General features: G+C 34.8%; 2 protein-coding genes across 5 annotated transcripts; one reads left to right on the forward strand and one right to left on the reverse strand.

Moving 5' to 3' along the window:
- Positions 1-1,578: 1,578 nt before the first annotated feature.
- LOC124216487 (uncharacterized) lies at positions 1,579-11,900 on the forward strand. Of its 2 annotated transcripts, XM_069135217.1 has the most exons (23): positions 1,579-1,837; positions 1,961-2,164; positions 2,548-2,690; positions 2,879-2,964; positions 3,275-3,654; positions 3,748-3,969; positions 4,088-4,302; positions 4,551-4,803; positions 5,192-5,356; positions 5,426-5,501; positions 5,600-5,825; positions 6,015-6,186; positions 6,935-7,059; positions 7,160-7,280; positions 7,369-7,468; positions 7,614-7,759; positions 7,848-7,895; positions 7,993-8,252; positions 8,452-8,647; positions 8,947-9,114; positions 9,234-9,381; positions 9,557-9,703; positions 10,403-11,900. In XM_069135217.1, exons 2-23 carry the CDS (start codon positions 2,087-2,089, stop codon positions 11,272-11,274), a joined length of 4,347 nt encoding a protein of 1,448 aa, XP_068991318.1. In that variant the 5' UTR covers positions 1,579-1,837; positions 1,961-2,086; the 3' UTR covers positions 11,275-11,900. The 2 variants fall into 2 exon arrangements, with proteins under 2 accessions (XP_068991318.1, XP_046477005.1); XM_046621049.2 differs by having other exon boundaries at positions 1,579-2,164; positions 3,326-3,654.
- On the reverse strand, positions 10,495-15,347 carry LOC124216488 (deoxyribodipyrimidine photo-lyase). 3 transcript variants are annotated; one of them, XM_046621051.2, is made up of 6 exons: positions 15,238-15,347; positions 14,761-14,887; positions 13,044-13,372; positions 12,246-12,796; positions 11,788-12,029; positions 10,495-11,647 (listed from the first exon to the last, which is right to left on the reverse strand). In XM_046621051.2, exons 2-6 carry the CDS (start codon positions 14,870-14,872, stop codon positions 11,487-11,489), a joined length of 1,395 nt encoding a protein of 464 aa, XP_046477007.1. In that variant the 5' UTR covers positions 14,873-14,887; positions 15,238-15,347; the 3' UTR covers positions 10,495-11,486. The 3 variants fall into 3 exon arrangements, with proteins under 3 accessions (XP_046477007.1, XP_046477008.1, XP_046477006.1); XM_046621052.2 differs by having other exon boundaries at positions 15,220-15,337; XM_046621050.2 differs by lacking the exon at positions 15,238-15,347 and adding an exon at positions 14,991-15,211.
- Positions 15,348-15,518: the final 171 nt, after the last annotated feature.

Consider the following 15,518-nt stretch of genomic DNA (forward strand, 5'->3'; position numbering starts at 1 on the left):
TTGAAGTTTAGGTTGGGCTAGATTAGGTTATGCTATACATATAGTACGTTTTTGTAAGCAATTAGTATCCTAGGCTACAATCTACGGAATCCATTTTATAAACGCCTTTCAGTAATGAAATCAATTTATCCGCATATGCCATTTTTCAATCAACTTTTGTAATGGTTCGTCAAGAAGAATAGGTTGTTCCTTGCATTTAAAATCAAACACAAATCCTACTTCCTTCCGACTTATTGTTAATTATTTTAAATAATAGGTGGCAGCCAGCGAGATTAAATTACGAAGGCCAGTGGTATGTTAATAAGAAAGAAGGATATGGTCGCTTCTCGTACCCATCTGGTGCATACTTTGAAGTAAGTTTAAAAAAGATTAGATTTTATTTTCTATGGACTGTATCATGTCTGTTGATCATATTCACAGTACCGAATACCGATGATTGATCGAAATTATACACGAGGCATTGTATGCCAAATGGACAGCTGATGACCAATCCCGACCATATTTAGTTGTACCCATTTTTTTACTATATGCTCTACACAAGCGAGTAAAGCTGCAAGAAAATTTCATGGAATATTTTCAGACTTGCTAGCTTACTACCGATCTGCGATTAATTTTTTAAGGCGTGCTAAATTTAATCATGGTCCACGAATTTGCCATCGGTTATATGTTATAACGTAGAAGTTCCCTCGGAAAAATTAAGTACTTGTATAAACTAGTTACTCATTTTTAATTCTATTTTCATATTCGTATATTAGCTGTCGCCAATCGACACTCCAGCGATTTTTTATTTGTGTTCTGATACGAAATTCATTGTATATTTCCCACGTGTCTCCTTTTCACTTATTAAACATTCAACTATCTAACTTAGCGTAACCCTCCCTTTCGTTGCGTCATAGAAGTGAGAATCAAGTTCGTAAGAGTCGTCCATTTACAATAAGGAATTTATCCACCTAACGAACCCCGGTTATGTCGTGCGAACTTTGGCGAATAAGTCGCACGCGTAAGGAACTTGAGAAAAGGGAATGAGAAAGTATGACGAGTGTTTTCCTCGGCTCTCGTTGACTCGTAAGCTCTGTAATGCGGACCAGCAGCTTGGCAATACCATGTCGACCAAGAGTCCGTAGTGTTGCGATCTCGACATCTTCCTGCGAAAAATACGGCCGGAGAACCGTACATGCACATAAAAAAAGCACGAGGTTGAAGTTAGTAACGTTAGCCTGACTAATCGTTATGAAAAAATTCGTTACTTTGCAATTTTGGAATAAATTTGAAGGAGTTTGGTTTTCAAAATATCAGTATGTTCTGCTGTATTGAGATTTTATAAATTTCAGATAATCTTGAAACTGCGAATAAACAGTTTTTTCTAAACATACATCGTCAAGCTATCGTTCGTAACTTCAACCTCGAAAAAAAACGAGCCAGGCATCGTGTAATGCGGCGCCGTTGCGAGCGAATCGTTGATATACCGTACTCGCGTCTACCGGTAGGGATCCGAGCACCTCTACTGCGCATGCGCGGCGGCGAGTTCGCGCGCCGAGCGCGGTTACTCAAGTCGGGTAGAAGCGAGCGGCGGCCAGTGTGAAATCAAACTCCGAGTACGGTGGGTGACGGGACGGGTTCGTCTCCACAAAATCGGAGTAACGTTAGCCTGTGTGTACGGTACCTTGGCAATCATGTGTTTTGAACCCTTCGGAAAACACTTTTCCGAAGTTACAATACGAAAATCGAGATTTTGCAGCATGTCTTATTTGATTTTTACGTAGCAGGATAAAGAATAGTGAATTTTAGAATTTTTTTAAATCGGAGACGATCCTTGGAAGAAAAAAGTTTCTCAAAAGTTATCAGAGTTCCTCTTACTTGGGTTAAATACAGAAAATAATATGAGTGAAATAAAGATTGGTCGGAGTCAAAGACTGATCCCTTTGTCATGGAATGCCTATTGTGTAGTGTATTTTTTTAGGGTCTATATCGTGAAGACGATAGATTTGGTCCAGGCATTTATACCGATGCTGCAGGGTATCAAGACGTCGGTATTTGGTTATCATCCCAACTAATTCGTTTGTCCAGAACCTTTGAGCCTGAGCAAATGATGCCTCGTTTGGCTGTTAAAGATGAGGATAAAATTACAATTTTACAATACCGTCGAATTGTGCATCTACAAAAGGTAATCCGATTCGTCATTCCTAATGTATAGCAAGTTATTCGAGTAAACTATACCTATCTGTACTAAGAATAAATAGTGAAACTATTTAGCGGATTCACCGTCCGACTGCGCACGTACGAATTTTGCCCTTTTTTTTATGCAGGTTATGCAAATTTTTTTGAATCAAGCAGATATGAAATAGTTGATGTAGTAAACCGAGAAGGCTTGGCAAACTTCTATCGTTTATTTATCGATGATTGATGAATTCCACGAGTTCAACATTTCGTGCTACGTTTCGAACAATATTTTACGCATCCGCGGTCGGCTACTCGGCCTCCTAATTTTCAACATTTCTCCTCGCGATGCTACTCACTTAGCGAATAATACAACTAATTATATTACAGGATGCTGCAAAACATTTGGCAGAGAACTTAATCGAATCTCTGATGCATTCACGAAATTTTGACAAAAATGCTCTTAAACGAGCCAGCGAATTGTACAACCCACAGTGTAAAGACAACAGAGCACTGTGGTTTAACAAACCAAGGTATCGTTATTTTACGGCAGTATATTTTAGGTTTCTCTTTTTTCACCGACAGAGGTAGGTAAGTTTTATTTTTATCACACGGTTAAAACCAAAATAGAAACACGTGTAGTCAATTTTAACTATTTCCCAGAAAGTTTATAGGAGTGCAATTCATTACAGGTATGTAATTTATCTGTCATTTAAACTAGGTATGACGAGACATTTTTTGGAAATGAATCCGAGCAATTTACAATAGATGTTCTTATGACGGATGAAGAAATCCAGTTAAAAATTGGTACAGTGTTTGCACTAGTTTGTATAATTATACTTTACAACATATCTGACAATGAGCACTCAACTAATCATACGATAGATCAGAATCGGGCACTGCCTAATTACAATTTCTAATTAACCTCGTGTCAATTATAAATTAGAGGTGTTATTTGTAATGAGTGCAAGAAAAGATACAAATTGCATTTGTGTTATTTAATAAAAAAAAGGAACCCAAACCATATTATTATTTTGTAACTAGGACAAAATAAAATATGAAGCAAATTTGTATTCGATAATTAGAGAAGAATAAAATGATAATATCTTGTGTACAGAGCGGAGTAAAATACAAACTACATTACTGATAGAATCGTTTTTAACAACAGCCGAAAACGAAGAAAAAAGCACTACTATGATGAAAGATTTGGCCATTGATACTACACCACAGATTCATGAATCAAGAGTTGTTCTCGAAGTATTACATGATTCGGTAGATATTGCTGCAAAAGAGCAATACACCAGAGACGATTTGAATGACGACGAACAGATTAAAATATCAAACAAATATGAAAATAAAGAAGAAGCTGATTATTGCGGTATAAAACCAGCTCGAATTAATTCACAAATTATGAATAGCACATTTTTCATGGGCATAAATCACGAAGAACAGTGGAACATATTTCGAAACTCTGCTGTCACTATACCGCCAAAATTTGTATGTATTTCTACCAAAATATATTTACTCCTGAATTTTAATTGTTTACAAGTAATGCAGCGAGCCAACATATTTTGACAATTTGATTATCAGTCAAAGTCCGAAAGTTCAGATGCGAATTTCTCGCCCGAAGAACAGCTTCAAGGCTTAAGTAAAAAAGAATCCTCGGTTGAAGAATTTGATGACTTTGGACGAATAAAAGTCAAAGGAATGCAATACACGAAGAAAGTGTTAGTCACCGACCTGATGGCTTGGAACAATAGTCCGATATCCATTGAGCTTCTCAAACACGTTTTCAAGCATCATAAGTTTGAGGTGAGTATTATGAATTATGAAAACCTTTCCAACAGCCAGGCCATTGTTGATATTCACATTGAATTATAACTTAAGCCGGACGTGTGGCCAAGATTCTATACCTATAATATTTATGTAGAAAACATTGAGCTTTGACGTGAGTAAAGTCCTAGCTGGTAGACGAGGTTCGTTCAGGCAAGAGGGAGCTCACGAAAATGCCGCAGTAGAGTTATTGAAATCATGCTCTGATGGTCTTCACAAAAGTATCATCATGCGGTTAATTTCATCAAAAAACTTATGCCCAGATGTTGCTGACAGTAGAGGGAATACAGGCTTGTTATTTGCAGCAGCGAGGTAACTAACAATAAACAGTGTTCGAAACGAATATGCTTTTTAATCTGCAAGCCAATGAATCCAAAAAAGTTTTGACAAGCCGTACACTCTACCCGATGAAAAGCAAAGATTACGGGATTGAAATAATGAAAAATTTTCCATACCACAAAATAATGCAATCTATAATACTTGGAGTATCGTATGACAAGTAATGACACTTCCATTGCATTGTTTACGCTTTAATCATGAAGGTTGTATTAATCCATTAGAGATAGATTGGAAGTGATAGACGTACTATTAGATCTTGGTGCAAATATTGATGCCATAAATGACGAATGTTTGACACCACTTTCCTTGTGCATCTTACGACTACTAGAATTGATACACAGTGTGAGCAATTGGTCGGATGCATTTTTACCAAAGAGAAGAATATCCGAACAGACAGTTGACAATGATTCTACAACGTTTAAAAACTATGAACAATGGCACGGAAGAATCAGCTACGAGTCACTCGTCAAACGGGTTTGTCAATTATTATTAACCTCCGTAAAGTACCAAGTTGACGTTAGTGACGTTAACGTAACGAAACGTTGAAACTAAATATCAGTATTTCGTAATTTTTCTTACGCTGTTAAAAAAGTTGAGTCTCCGAAATATAAGCATGTTTTAACTCGTTATGATTTACTGAATTTCAGACAAACCTAAATTTACGAGACAACGAATTTTCCTGAAAATACATCGTTACATTAACGTTACAAAATTCAACTGATTAATATGAAAACAACACTTGCAAAGTTCTGTCGAACTTTACAATCGACATAGTTCAGTACCATAAGTTTGCAGCGAGGGTCAATGAGTCCAGCTTTGCAAATTGATTGAACGCAATTCGCTCTTCAATATTTTATTTCAGATGCCAAAACAGATGGATTTGACTCCAGCACCAACAGAAAATCTACTATCAAAATTTCAACCAAAATATTTCTCTAATAATGGCGAATCAGGGTCAGGTACGAATGCAATGAACGCCATGACAGATCGTGCAGGCCCAATAAAGTTATTAGATCCCATGAATCAGGTAATAAATAATGCCACGGTCAGATAGTAAAGCCATAACATCCAATGAATGATAATTACTTCTTGGCAGCATAAAAGCATAGGCAGTCAATTAAACGAAAAACATCCAAACGTAGAAGATAATCATCAGATAAGTGTAGCAGCTAGTAAGTGAGACTTCAGACCAATTAATTTGACTTCTACGTCCAAGAGAGAAGCTTTACAAATCTAAATTTTGTGATACCGAAATGAAATATTGTCGCAGGTCAAGCACGGATCCAGAAATACATTTTCGACATGTCACCTATCATGGAAACATTTGTTTCTCAGAGGAAATCGAAAATCAGCAAACCTAAGAGCAAAAATAAAATTGAAATTAAAACTACAGACGATAGAAAACCGACAGATAGAAAATTATTTTCTAAAAGTAACAAGCCGTTAATGGGACTGGAAAAAATTAGTAATAACAACAACAGAGAAATCTGTGCAAAGTTAGTCTATGTCTGTAGATCACATATCTGGATCAATAATAATTGAAATCATTAGACTTTCTGTGGAACAAATTTTTATCTATGAAATAACACGGTTGATTCACCTATCGTTTCTATGCGAGAATCTGACTTGTTTCTTATAGTATACTCTGACTCGTATTTTCACTACGCTTTTCTTTCTTCGTGCAGAATCGAAAAAGTACATGCTACAATATCGAAACTTTTACAACGAGGTGCCGATCCAAACTTTTCACAAGTACCTTACCCGGTTACAATAATGGTAATTTTTACCAAAACGCCATCTCTTCTCTCAGAACTGTTGGAGTACGGAGCGGATCCCGATACCACATTATCCAAAGTTGTAAGCCAACATAAGCCTCGTGAGTGTACGTATGGGACATTATTTTTTATATCGAACAAGAATTGAGGTGAAATATATAGTTGACGTTATTTTTAGTTTCATTCACATCGAAAAAAGTAATCATGATTTTTCGTCAGGTTTTATTGTTTTTTTATTCTGTTTCGAGAATTGGGTTTTTCATGAGTTTTAAGCAATGCATAATTGTGATCCGATTACTTTTCATATTTTTAAATACTATTTATTTCAATGTGAATATTTTCGAGCTGCTCTCAAAAAACTTCTGTACCCCATCAGGTGAGAAATTTATTACATGAAATTTGTTGTTGTCTGACAAGCGACATTTTATACGATATATTTGCGTCCATTAAAAATAAAACACGGTTAATTTGACTGACGATAAGAAAGCCCAACTCTGATGCGTTTTGAGTCAATAAATCATTAACAAATGCTATCTTTAATTTTTATTTTGTTATTCGCATAAGTTTAAAGCTACTCGACTGATGATATTCAAAATACGGTCAGTTTTAAGTTAAGAAAGTCGCGTCGATTGAGACAAAAAACATCAAGAAATTCCGTTTATCCATTCTTGAAATATCATCATTTTATTTTTTTCTACTTTTCGTCGCCTATAATGGTAGAATAGAAAAACAGGCTTTATTACATCATGTACCATATTTAAAAAATAATTCCCCATATGCATAATGAACGACTATGAAATATTACATTCCCTTTTATGCTTAATACTCAGGATCACTATTTTACACCACTGCTGATCCTGGCGATTCTTCAACCAGCTTACGAGCATGCGCTTATGGCAAAAGCTTTGCTAAAGGCCAAGGCAAATCCAAGTGTAAGAGCCGATTCTGACTACCGGTACATATTACGACAGACTGATTTCAGTAATATTGTCGAATGACTTCATCAAAAAAAAAAAAAAAAACAATTTGCCGTATATAAACATTTTCTGATGTAGATCAGACGTAATGGAACGTGTGAGACAAAATAGATGTGCAGAATTTCTCGACAGTTGCCAAGGTATGACGGCCTTGCATCTTTTGGCTGTTAGACACGATATGGATGCAGACACGGGTGAAGTACGATTAGTATCGAAATATTATGAAAACTTGTTACTTCGTTTATTGTTCGATTCAAACAAATGTTATTGTCATTTTATTCTAACAGTACTTAGGGACACTCATCAGAGCCATCTATCAATATGGACGTATCAAACGCAGTGATTTATATCAAGGACATTCCCCATTATCCTTAGCAATCTTCGAAGGTACAATTCATCCAAGCCAACTTCAAATGAAATAAAACTGATTTCTGCGAACTAAATTTTCGCCAGCTATTTTCTATTTTACCAAAATGTAATTTTTTTTTTTACAAATACACGTATTTAACACGACTTCATTAACTTTGAGCAGGTAATTTTACAGCGACAAATGCACTTCTAAGATCCACGTATGTTGATGTTAACGAACAGTTGGGTATAGACTTGGGCAATGCTATGTTGATGCTAGAATCTCGTTTATTGCAAGAACTCTTGCCACCTCAACTTCTGCAAAAATTTGTAAGTCACAACTCTATGATAGTTTGAAAAAAATACTCTCCGAACTATCGAACTTATGAATTACATGATTGATTTTATACTTTCACAGCTCGAACTGCTGTTACAGTACGGAGGCTGTCCATTTGAGTCGGTCAACGTAAGGATTTGAATAATTATATAATTGTCATTTCATACACATTGTATGTGCATGGTTCCAGCAATCGAGTATCGAAGTTCTTACTGTTCACTGTCAGGTATTAGGAGAAAACTATAACCAAATAGAATACGGAAGGAAAGAATTAATGAAGTTATCCAATCCAGTTGTGAGTACAACAGAAATTAAAGAGAAAGGGAAAAAGACAAATGCATCGAAGAGATCCAAATCCTCAAAGCTATCGACAGCAACGAACTTTGCTAAAAGCATGAATTTCATTGAAACAGTGGCTAAGGAAAAATTGATAAGAAGAATCAAAGCAAATCTTGTGCGAGGCTTGATGGACTTGCCTGTAATGCTGTAGGAAACCAAAAGAAATACAATATCGGGATTTGAATGGTCAATTTCAAAATTTAGACGCTGCTTCCATATTAACTATATCGAAATTTTATAAATTTCGGATTTCATATTTATAAATAAGTCTGTAATCTCAAAAATTGAATTTTAAGAAAAGTATAGTAATGCTTTACTAATATCGTTAATCCACTATATCGTGTAGCTTGCCTGTAGAAAACCGATTAGCATTGCTTAAAGAGCCATTATTTAAGCATGCGGAAGCTTGGATGAATGCGGAAGATTTGGCTATTATTATGGAAACTATGAACTGCAGTCGTAGTAACGTCAAAGGATTAGTGAGGCTCTTTGTAACGGCATGTATACCAGCTTACGAAAAAATGGTACCTGAAATAGATACAGTGAGTTATGAATAGATGTGAGTAACACTCCATCAACTTCACGCGACAACGTATTCTAAACGCCAATTGTAATTACAAATGTCATTTGTATTTGGGAGAAAAAAAATACTCATTAACATTATAATTTGTAATTAGTAATTTTCACGCAATTCAGTACAAAAATTATTGCTCAAAGGTGCCCAATACTAATTCGATTTACGGTGCAAGGTTCAAAATGGAATCGTCAGAATATTATCAACAACTTTACAAAATATAACCGGAATATCTTCATAATATAATCCGTTCCCAACATCTTTCAGCTGATACAAAATGAAACAGAAACAATAATGAACAGAGTAATGCCGTTGGTAGGCCCTAAAAAAAATGTTGCAACAGCTGCAGATTATAAAGTGGAAAGAGCCAGTTTCGACACAGAAACCAAAAACTTGAATTCAATTGTAGTATATCCAACTGAGACGGATCCTAACGTACAGTATAACTGAAGCTTTTTATTATACAGTATCATATTTTGCGGATGTATCGCTTGATTCACTATAAACTTTCTTTGAAAATTATAATTAACTGTAGGATAGTTTTACATTTTCAGCGTAATAAGTTTAAAGTCTGTTTCGAGTGCTTCGGTGTTCATGGAAAAGTTCTGATCGTGTGTCCCACGTGTAAGCAATTGTATTTCTGCTCGCAAGAGTGTAACGAGAAAAATGTTACACTGGAGACGAATCCTCACCAATGCCCGAGTAATTGATATTTTTAATTAGACTGAATCTATTGTTTTGCTCAATTTATAATGTTAATAAAATTATTTCAGAATAACATTAGGCCTGACATCAATGACACATAATAACAACAATTATTTCCCTGAGAACACGATTGTTTTACAATAATAATGAATACGTTGTAAAAATTGTTTAGTTTTCTACCAAAAGGAATGGACCAGACTGGAGAGAATTGCCATGATTTTAGGCATCGACCCAATAAATTGTATGCTAGAAAAGTTTCAAAATCCGGAGCTGTACACTGATCTTGAAAAACAAATTGGACTATTTACTGAGCAAAAAGGTAAAGCACTTAATTATTTTCTGAAAATTTCTTTAATTATTAAAAAATACTATAAATATAATATAAATGGGTATTCGACATACACAACAATGTTAAATAAAATTGACAAAAACAAACTTACACGCTAGAGCTCATATTTAAAGAAGTTTAAACAAGTTAGACACAGCAGGAGTAATTTTGACTGTAGTCAAATTATCCACGGTTAAAAAATTACAGCTGCCAGCAATATTATCTTAAATTGTAAAGATTGTTAGTAATATCTTCTACCACATAAATAACATATTTATCCTATTTTGTACTTTTTATTTGTATTTCATTTATTGTATACTATACTCTTGATATACTGCAATAGTGAAAATATAACCATCAAGGTTACTTGTATTTCAATATAAAAAACATACAGGAATACTCTTAAGGTAAGCCAGGTATCAGGAATTTGGACGATAACGCATCGATTAGTACATTGAAATATAATGATGAGGAATTTACAACTGATCAAAAGTATGTAGGATCAAACCATGCAAAATTGAATATTCATAGAACGGATCTGCAGATTAAAACGATGGGATTAGATATGATAATAAAGATAACAGCGCACACGTCACAGAAGCCAAATATCAAATGAATTTAGTTAATTAAGTAACGTCATATTCTGTATGCGGTGCAGTATTTTGATTACTGAATTTTATCCACTTTCAGAAAATAATATTGGTGAGTGGATCGAAAACAAAGCTGATGGTGATAATGTAAAATCTAGAAAAAACCCAGTGCCTGGTCTGATTTTTGAAAAAGTAAACAAAGAGGATGATGGCGGTGAAATTAATTTACAAAACATCGTCAAAGGTGGCGAATTAATCAAAAACAACAGTGGTGCGAAAAATGTTGGCGAGGCGAAAATTTTCAGCAAGGAAATCGATGAGAGTTATAAGGATGTCAAGTTCAAGGGTAAGAAAATTGAAGACGGTAATATTAAATCAAAAACGGAACGAGAAAAAACTGAATACAAGACTATGAATAATAAAATAAATAGTGATGAGGGATATGAAATGCTATCGGAAAAAGGCAAAGAATATCCTGTAAACGATAATTACAAAATTGAAAATAGTGGCGGTTATGGTAGAAAATATAAGGAAACAAGTAAAAAAGGTATTAAGCTTCATAAGAACGAAATCGAAGACAGTAGCTCGACGTTTAAAAATAAATTTGGTAATTTGGAAGGGAAGAAAGGTGACCGGAAACCAAATTACGTTCATACCAGAGACCATGTACAAAAAAACCGTGAAGATAAACCGAATAAAGAAAATTGGATAAAACACACGGATAAGAAAACTAATGAACTGCCATCACATGCTATAAAATCACCAAAGAAAAAACACAGGCATATAGCTGAAAATAATATTCCAAAAAAATATATCAATTGGTTACTAAAAGTTAGTAAATCTGCAGGAAAAAATTTGGATATTGATATGCTTCTACTTCCTTACGTAGTTTTTGCACAAGGAGATACATATTTCAGAATACTACCAAGCGAACAATATTCCAAGTCTGCAGGAAACTATAGTCTGATTTGATCAGAATAATTTCTCTAAGTACGTGTGCATTAATTAAATAAAATTGATCTTGTTCTTCCTGGTGATTTGTAGAAAAAATACATGGTCATCTAATCGAGTGCTTAATATATCATACGAAATTATGATTTCGAGTACAACATGCTCGAATTAAACACTGGTTAGATTGAGCACATTCAGATAACTGTAGGTGGTTATTATACTCATTTTTAAATTTATTTTTTTTTTGTGTGTACTTTACCACCCCACCTAGCAACGAACGCCTTGACGTCGAATTTGCGCTGACATCCTTTGTAATTCATAAAACGTATTTTTCCAAAAATACTCCTCTCTGCCCAGCCTTGGTCGTGGATACCGCATATGGACCACATGCATCCTTAAAGAAATGTATTTTTTAAAGCTATCAATGCCTTGGGCCTGACACTCGTGTCACTGCTTAATACGGATCGGACATTTTGTAACGGTAGTGATTCTCAAAGACTATACTTTCGGAATGTATGTTCAAACTTCAATTACCAACATATCCACTCGGGTCGCGCCCATCCATACTGTACTTGTCGTTCAAGTAAATTGACCATTCAAGTGCCTCTTCGGGGGTACGAGTCCACTCCAGGATTTTCTTTGCCCAGTACATTCTCAAAAATCCATGTATTTTTCCATCCTGTAGTAACTGATTCTGAGCTGAATTCCACAGGTCATCGTGAGTCAAGGAATTTTCAAATTCCTTCAACGTGTATACATACTCACGTTTATCCTTGCTAATCAACATATTACACAGATTTAATTCAACAGTTATTATGTCACCCTGATAAGAAAACTGTCTCTCGCAAAAAAAAGCAGCACTGCGGTACTGAGATTACGAAAGTAATACTGATTTTTCATTACTTCGTGAGTACTTGAAGCATCTAAAATTCACACCTACTTTCACCCACAGAATTACGTTGCTGTAAGCAAATTTCAAAGTTACATCTTACCGATGATTATCTAAGGTATCGACGGCCCACTGCTTAGCACCTTTAAGAGAGTCATAATGTTCGTTATAAAAACAAAAATTATCGGACAATTCTCTCCTAACTATAGCTTCTTCCATGAAACTTTCGACAGATTTTTTGTGACTGTTCTTATATTTTGACACTTCTAAGATACATCGTTGTACAGATATCATGCCGAAATGAAACCATGGTGATAAATTGCTCAGAGCGTTGAGCGTCGGATCATTTCGCTTGGAATCATACAGCTTCAGACGCTTTTCTATGAACCTTTCAAGCTCTAAAATTCCTTCTTCATACCCTGGCTTCGCCCATGTTATTTCCTTCACTGATTTATCAATTTCAACATCTTTCAAAGCATTTTCCCAATCATTTTCAGTGAACTTTTGCTTTGTAGTATACGGATGTTTGATTACGGGTGGAAATTGTGTCAAGTATTCATCCAGCTTGGAATTTATTTTATTGCGAATCGTTCGTGCTGAATATTCCAGTTTATCTGATGCTTCCCAACAAGGTACAATGTTATGCGCATCGACCTAAAACATGACTGGGATAAAAATGATACGACGATCATAAATGGATTACAATTTAGTGAATATTAGAAATTAATAGATCAGTTCGTTCCAATGCCCGCATATGCCTGAGAATTCTCAAAGATTTTGCACAATTATATATCAAAAGGAAGTGATTTCGAAATATTAACTTTAGAATCCTTCGCAGTAAATGAATCGAAGATAATTAAAGTCTTATTAAATAATCATGAATTTCTCGATCTGTATTTACTTGACAAAGGGGAATGTCTTCTGGTAACTTCTTCTTCAAATCATCGACCCAAGAGAGCGGTAATCGTAACGGGAAGAAATCTGTGATGACTGCGCCCATATCATATTTTTCCACGAATTTTAATATGACATCATTTGGTTCTCCGCGCAGGAGATGAAAATTCACGTTTAAATTCTTGCATTCTAATTCAACCTGTTTTAAGGCTGCCAAATGAAACTTATAATGTCGAATTGTTGCGCCTAAAAATTTTGGTAGAACGCAAAAACAGACATGAAGAGGCAGGCGATTTTTTATAGCTGTTTTTTGAGCAAACAAAAAAGCCCAGTTATCTGTAAAAAGTTATGTAGGATATAACAACGGTTCTAGCTTAACAATATCAGTTACTTTGAATGAAGTATTGAGTTCATGATTTTGAAAAGCATTGTGAAATTTATTAATGCATTGTTTCTCATGATACTCAAAGCATCGGTATTTATAGATAATTCTTTGGAAGTCAATACGGTGGTAACAGACTGTGGAACTCCAAATGAAACTATACTCTTCGGATATCAGGAAATTCACGTCGAAATTACTGGAATTTTATTACATGGTTTGCATTACTTTTGCTTCCCTAAATTGAATCTACCATGCGGATTTGATTAGAAAACATTGTTTGCCTGAAAATCTCAAATTTCTGTTAAATTACCTGCATGTCTTTTAAAATTTGACTACCAGGGTAACCCATTAAAATGCAACTTTATAAATTCAGGAGAAAATTGATTTTCCTCTGCAACATCACTCTGAAATTTTCTTTGAATCTACCACCAAAGCTTCTTGTTGCATACCTGAATTTTCTGTAATATTCAATGAATTTCTAGACTATAACTCATGACAATGAATAGATTTCCTGATCTAGATGGAACTGAATTTAAAAATTACATAAATCGCGCCTACCTTGCGTTTGAATCAACTTCTCCGCATAGGTTTTTCAGTTAAAAATGTAAAATATGATAATGACTTAATTTATTTTCCATTGATACTTGAACTTCTGCTTGCAAAACTTTATCTTTAACGGGGGGACTTTGGTGAAATTTTTATAGGAAGACTTTTTTAGTTTTCCAAATGCATATGAAAAAAAAGAAAATTCTTGCCATCATATGGCTGAGAAGCCGGATATAGCACCACAATAATCTACATCTTGCAGGAATTTTTTATTAAATATTTTGCAGCTGAACTAAAAACGAAGAAACCGTTTGTATCAAAATTTAAACTAAGTCTAACGTCGAGTACATGACGAGTTGGCATATTTGCAAAATACGAATAGCAATTTCATGTTTCAAAACCTTTGCAAATGTTTACAATAAAAAATGATAATTTCAAGGAATCGAGGGAAGCTAACTTCTATCAACTTCTCATGTGACAAATTACTGCGTGTAATATCCCAACAATTCGAATTATAATGCGTCAACAAAAAGACATATTCATTGAACTTAATCACATATGCATTGTAATACTCAGTTTGGCAGTTTAATAGCAGAACATTACTCTAGTAATAGTGAAAGTACTGGAAAATACTATTGACTTTCCTTTAGTAGCACAGTGGTCATTTACTAGAATAAAAACCAGAAGACTTGGAAAATACGAAATTCATTGAAGTCAGATTTGTACAGCAATTTATTCCTGACAGTAATCATTTATTTATTGTTAATTAATATTAATTCATAATTCAGTATTTTACCTTGCACTCTGGAATCTCGAAACATCCAATAAACAATGCCTTTACAGTTTTCCTTGACTTTGTCTATGGCAGTCAGGACCCTAACTCTTTTTTTGTTAAACTTAAACTTCATTACAGATTCCGAATCCTAAAACATTTGAATAAATGATAACGAGTCTCAGTGTTTGTTGACAGTTAAGAATTGACATTTTGAACAACACAATGCTCAGTAAAAATTGGCGTATCCTAACGTTTTTTCTGTCTTCCTCCAATTTGTTGACAAAATTCGAAAGTTTAGCACGTTTTGCCACAAATTGATCCATATTTATTGATTATCGTTAATTTGTATCGTATAATGTAGATTATTTGAGATACCGTATTTATCGGGCATTCGAGATTATCGAAAACGAGTTGATTAACCTCAATTTTTTTACCGCACTACTGGAATATAATAATACTATTTTAGTACACTATACCCACATAATATAGGGTGCATACCGAAAGTAGCTCCCAGTGTTGTCAACAATCTTTTATCTCTGTTGCGCTGGCAAGATCGTGGATAGCTCTGCCTCTGTCCTAGGGAGTTTTTAGCACCGCAAGCTAGTTTTGAAACCCACCCAATAGGGTACGTTTATTTTTTCACTGCCAGTACTGGCAGCGCTGAAAACGTGTTCCGACACTAGTTGTGTCTCTCTCTACATGATCCAGTCCAAAAAGATATATCGAGAACATAATGTATCATCCGAAGACCAGAGACAAAATTACATTATGATGCCATC

The sequence above is a fragment of the Neodiprion pinetum genome, chromosome 4 (genome assembly GCF_021155775.2).
Source record: "Neodiprion pinetum isolate iyNeoPine1 chromosome 4, iyNeoPine1.2, whole genome shotgun sequence".
NCBI lineage: Eukaryota > Metazoa > Arthropoda > Insecta > Hymenoptera > Diprionidae > Neodiprion > Neodiprion pinetum.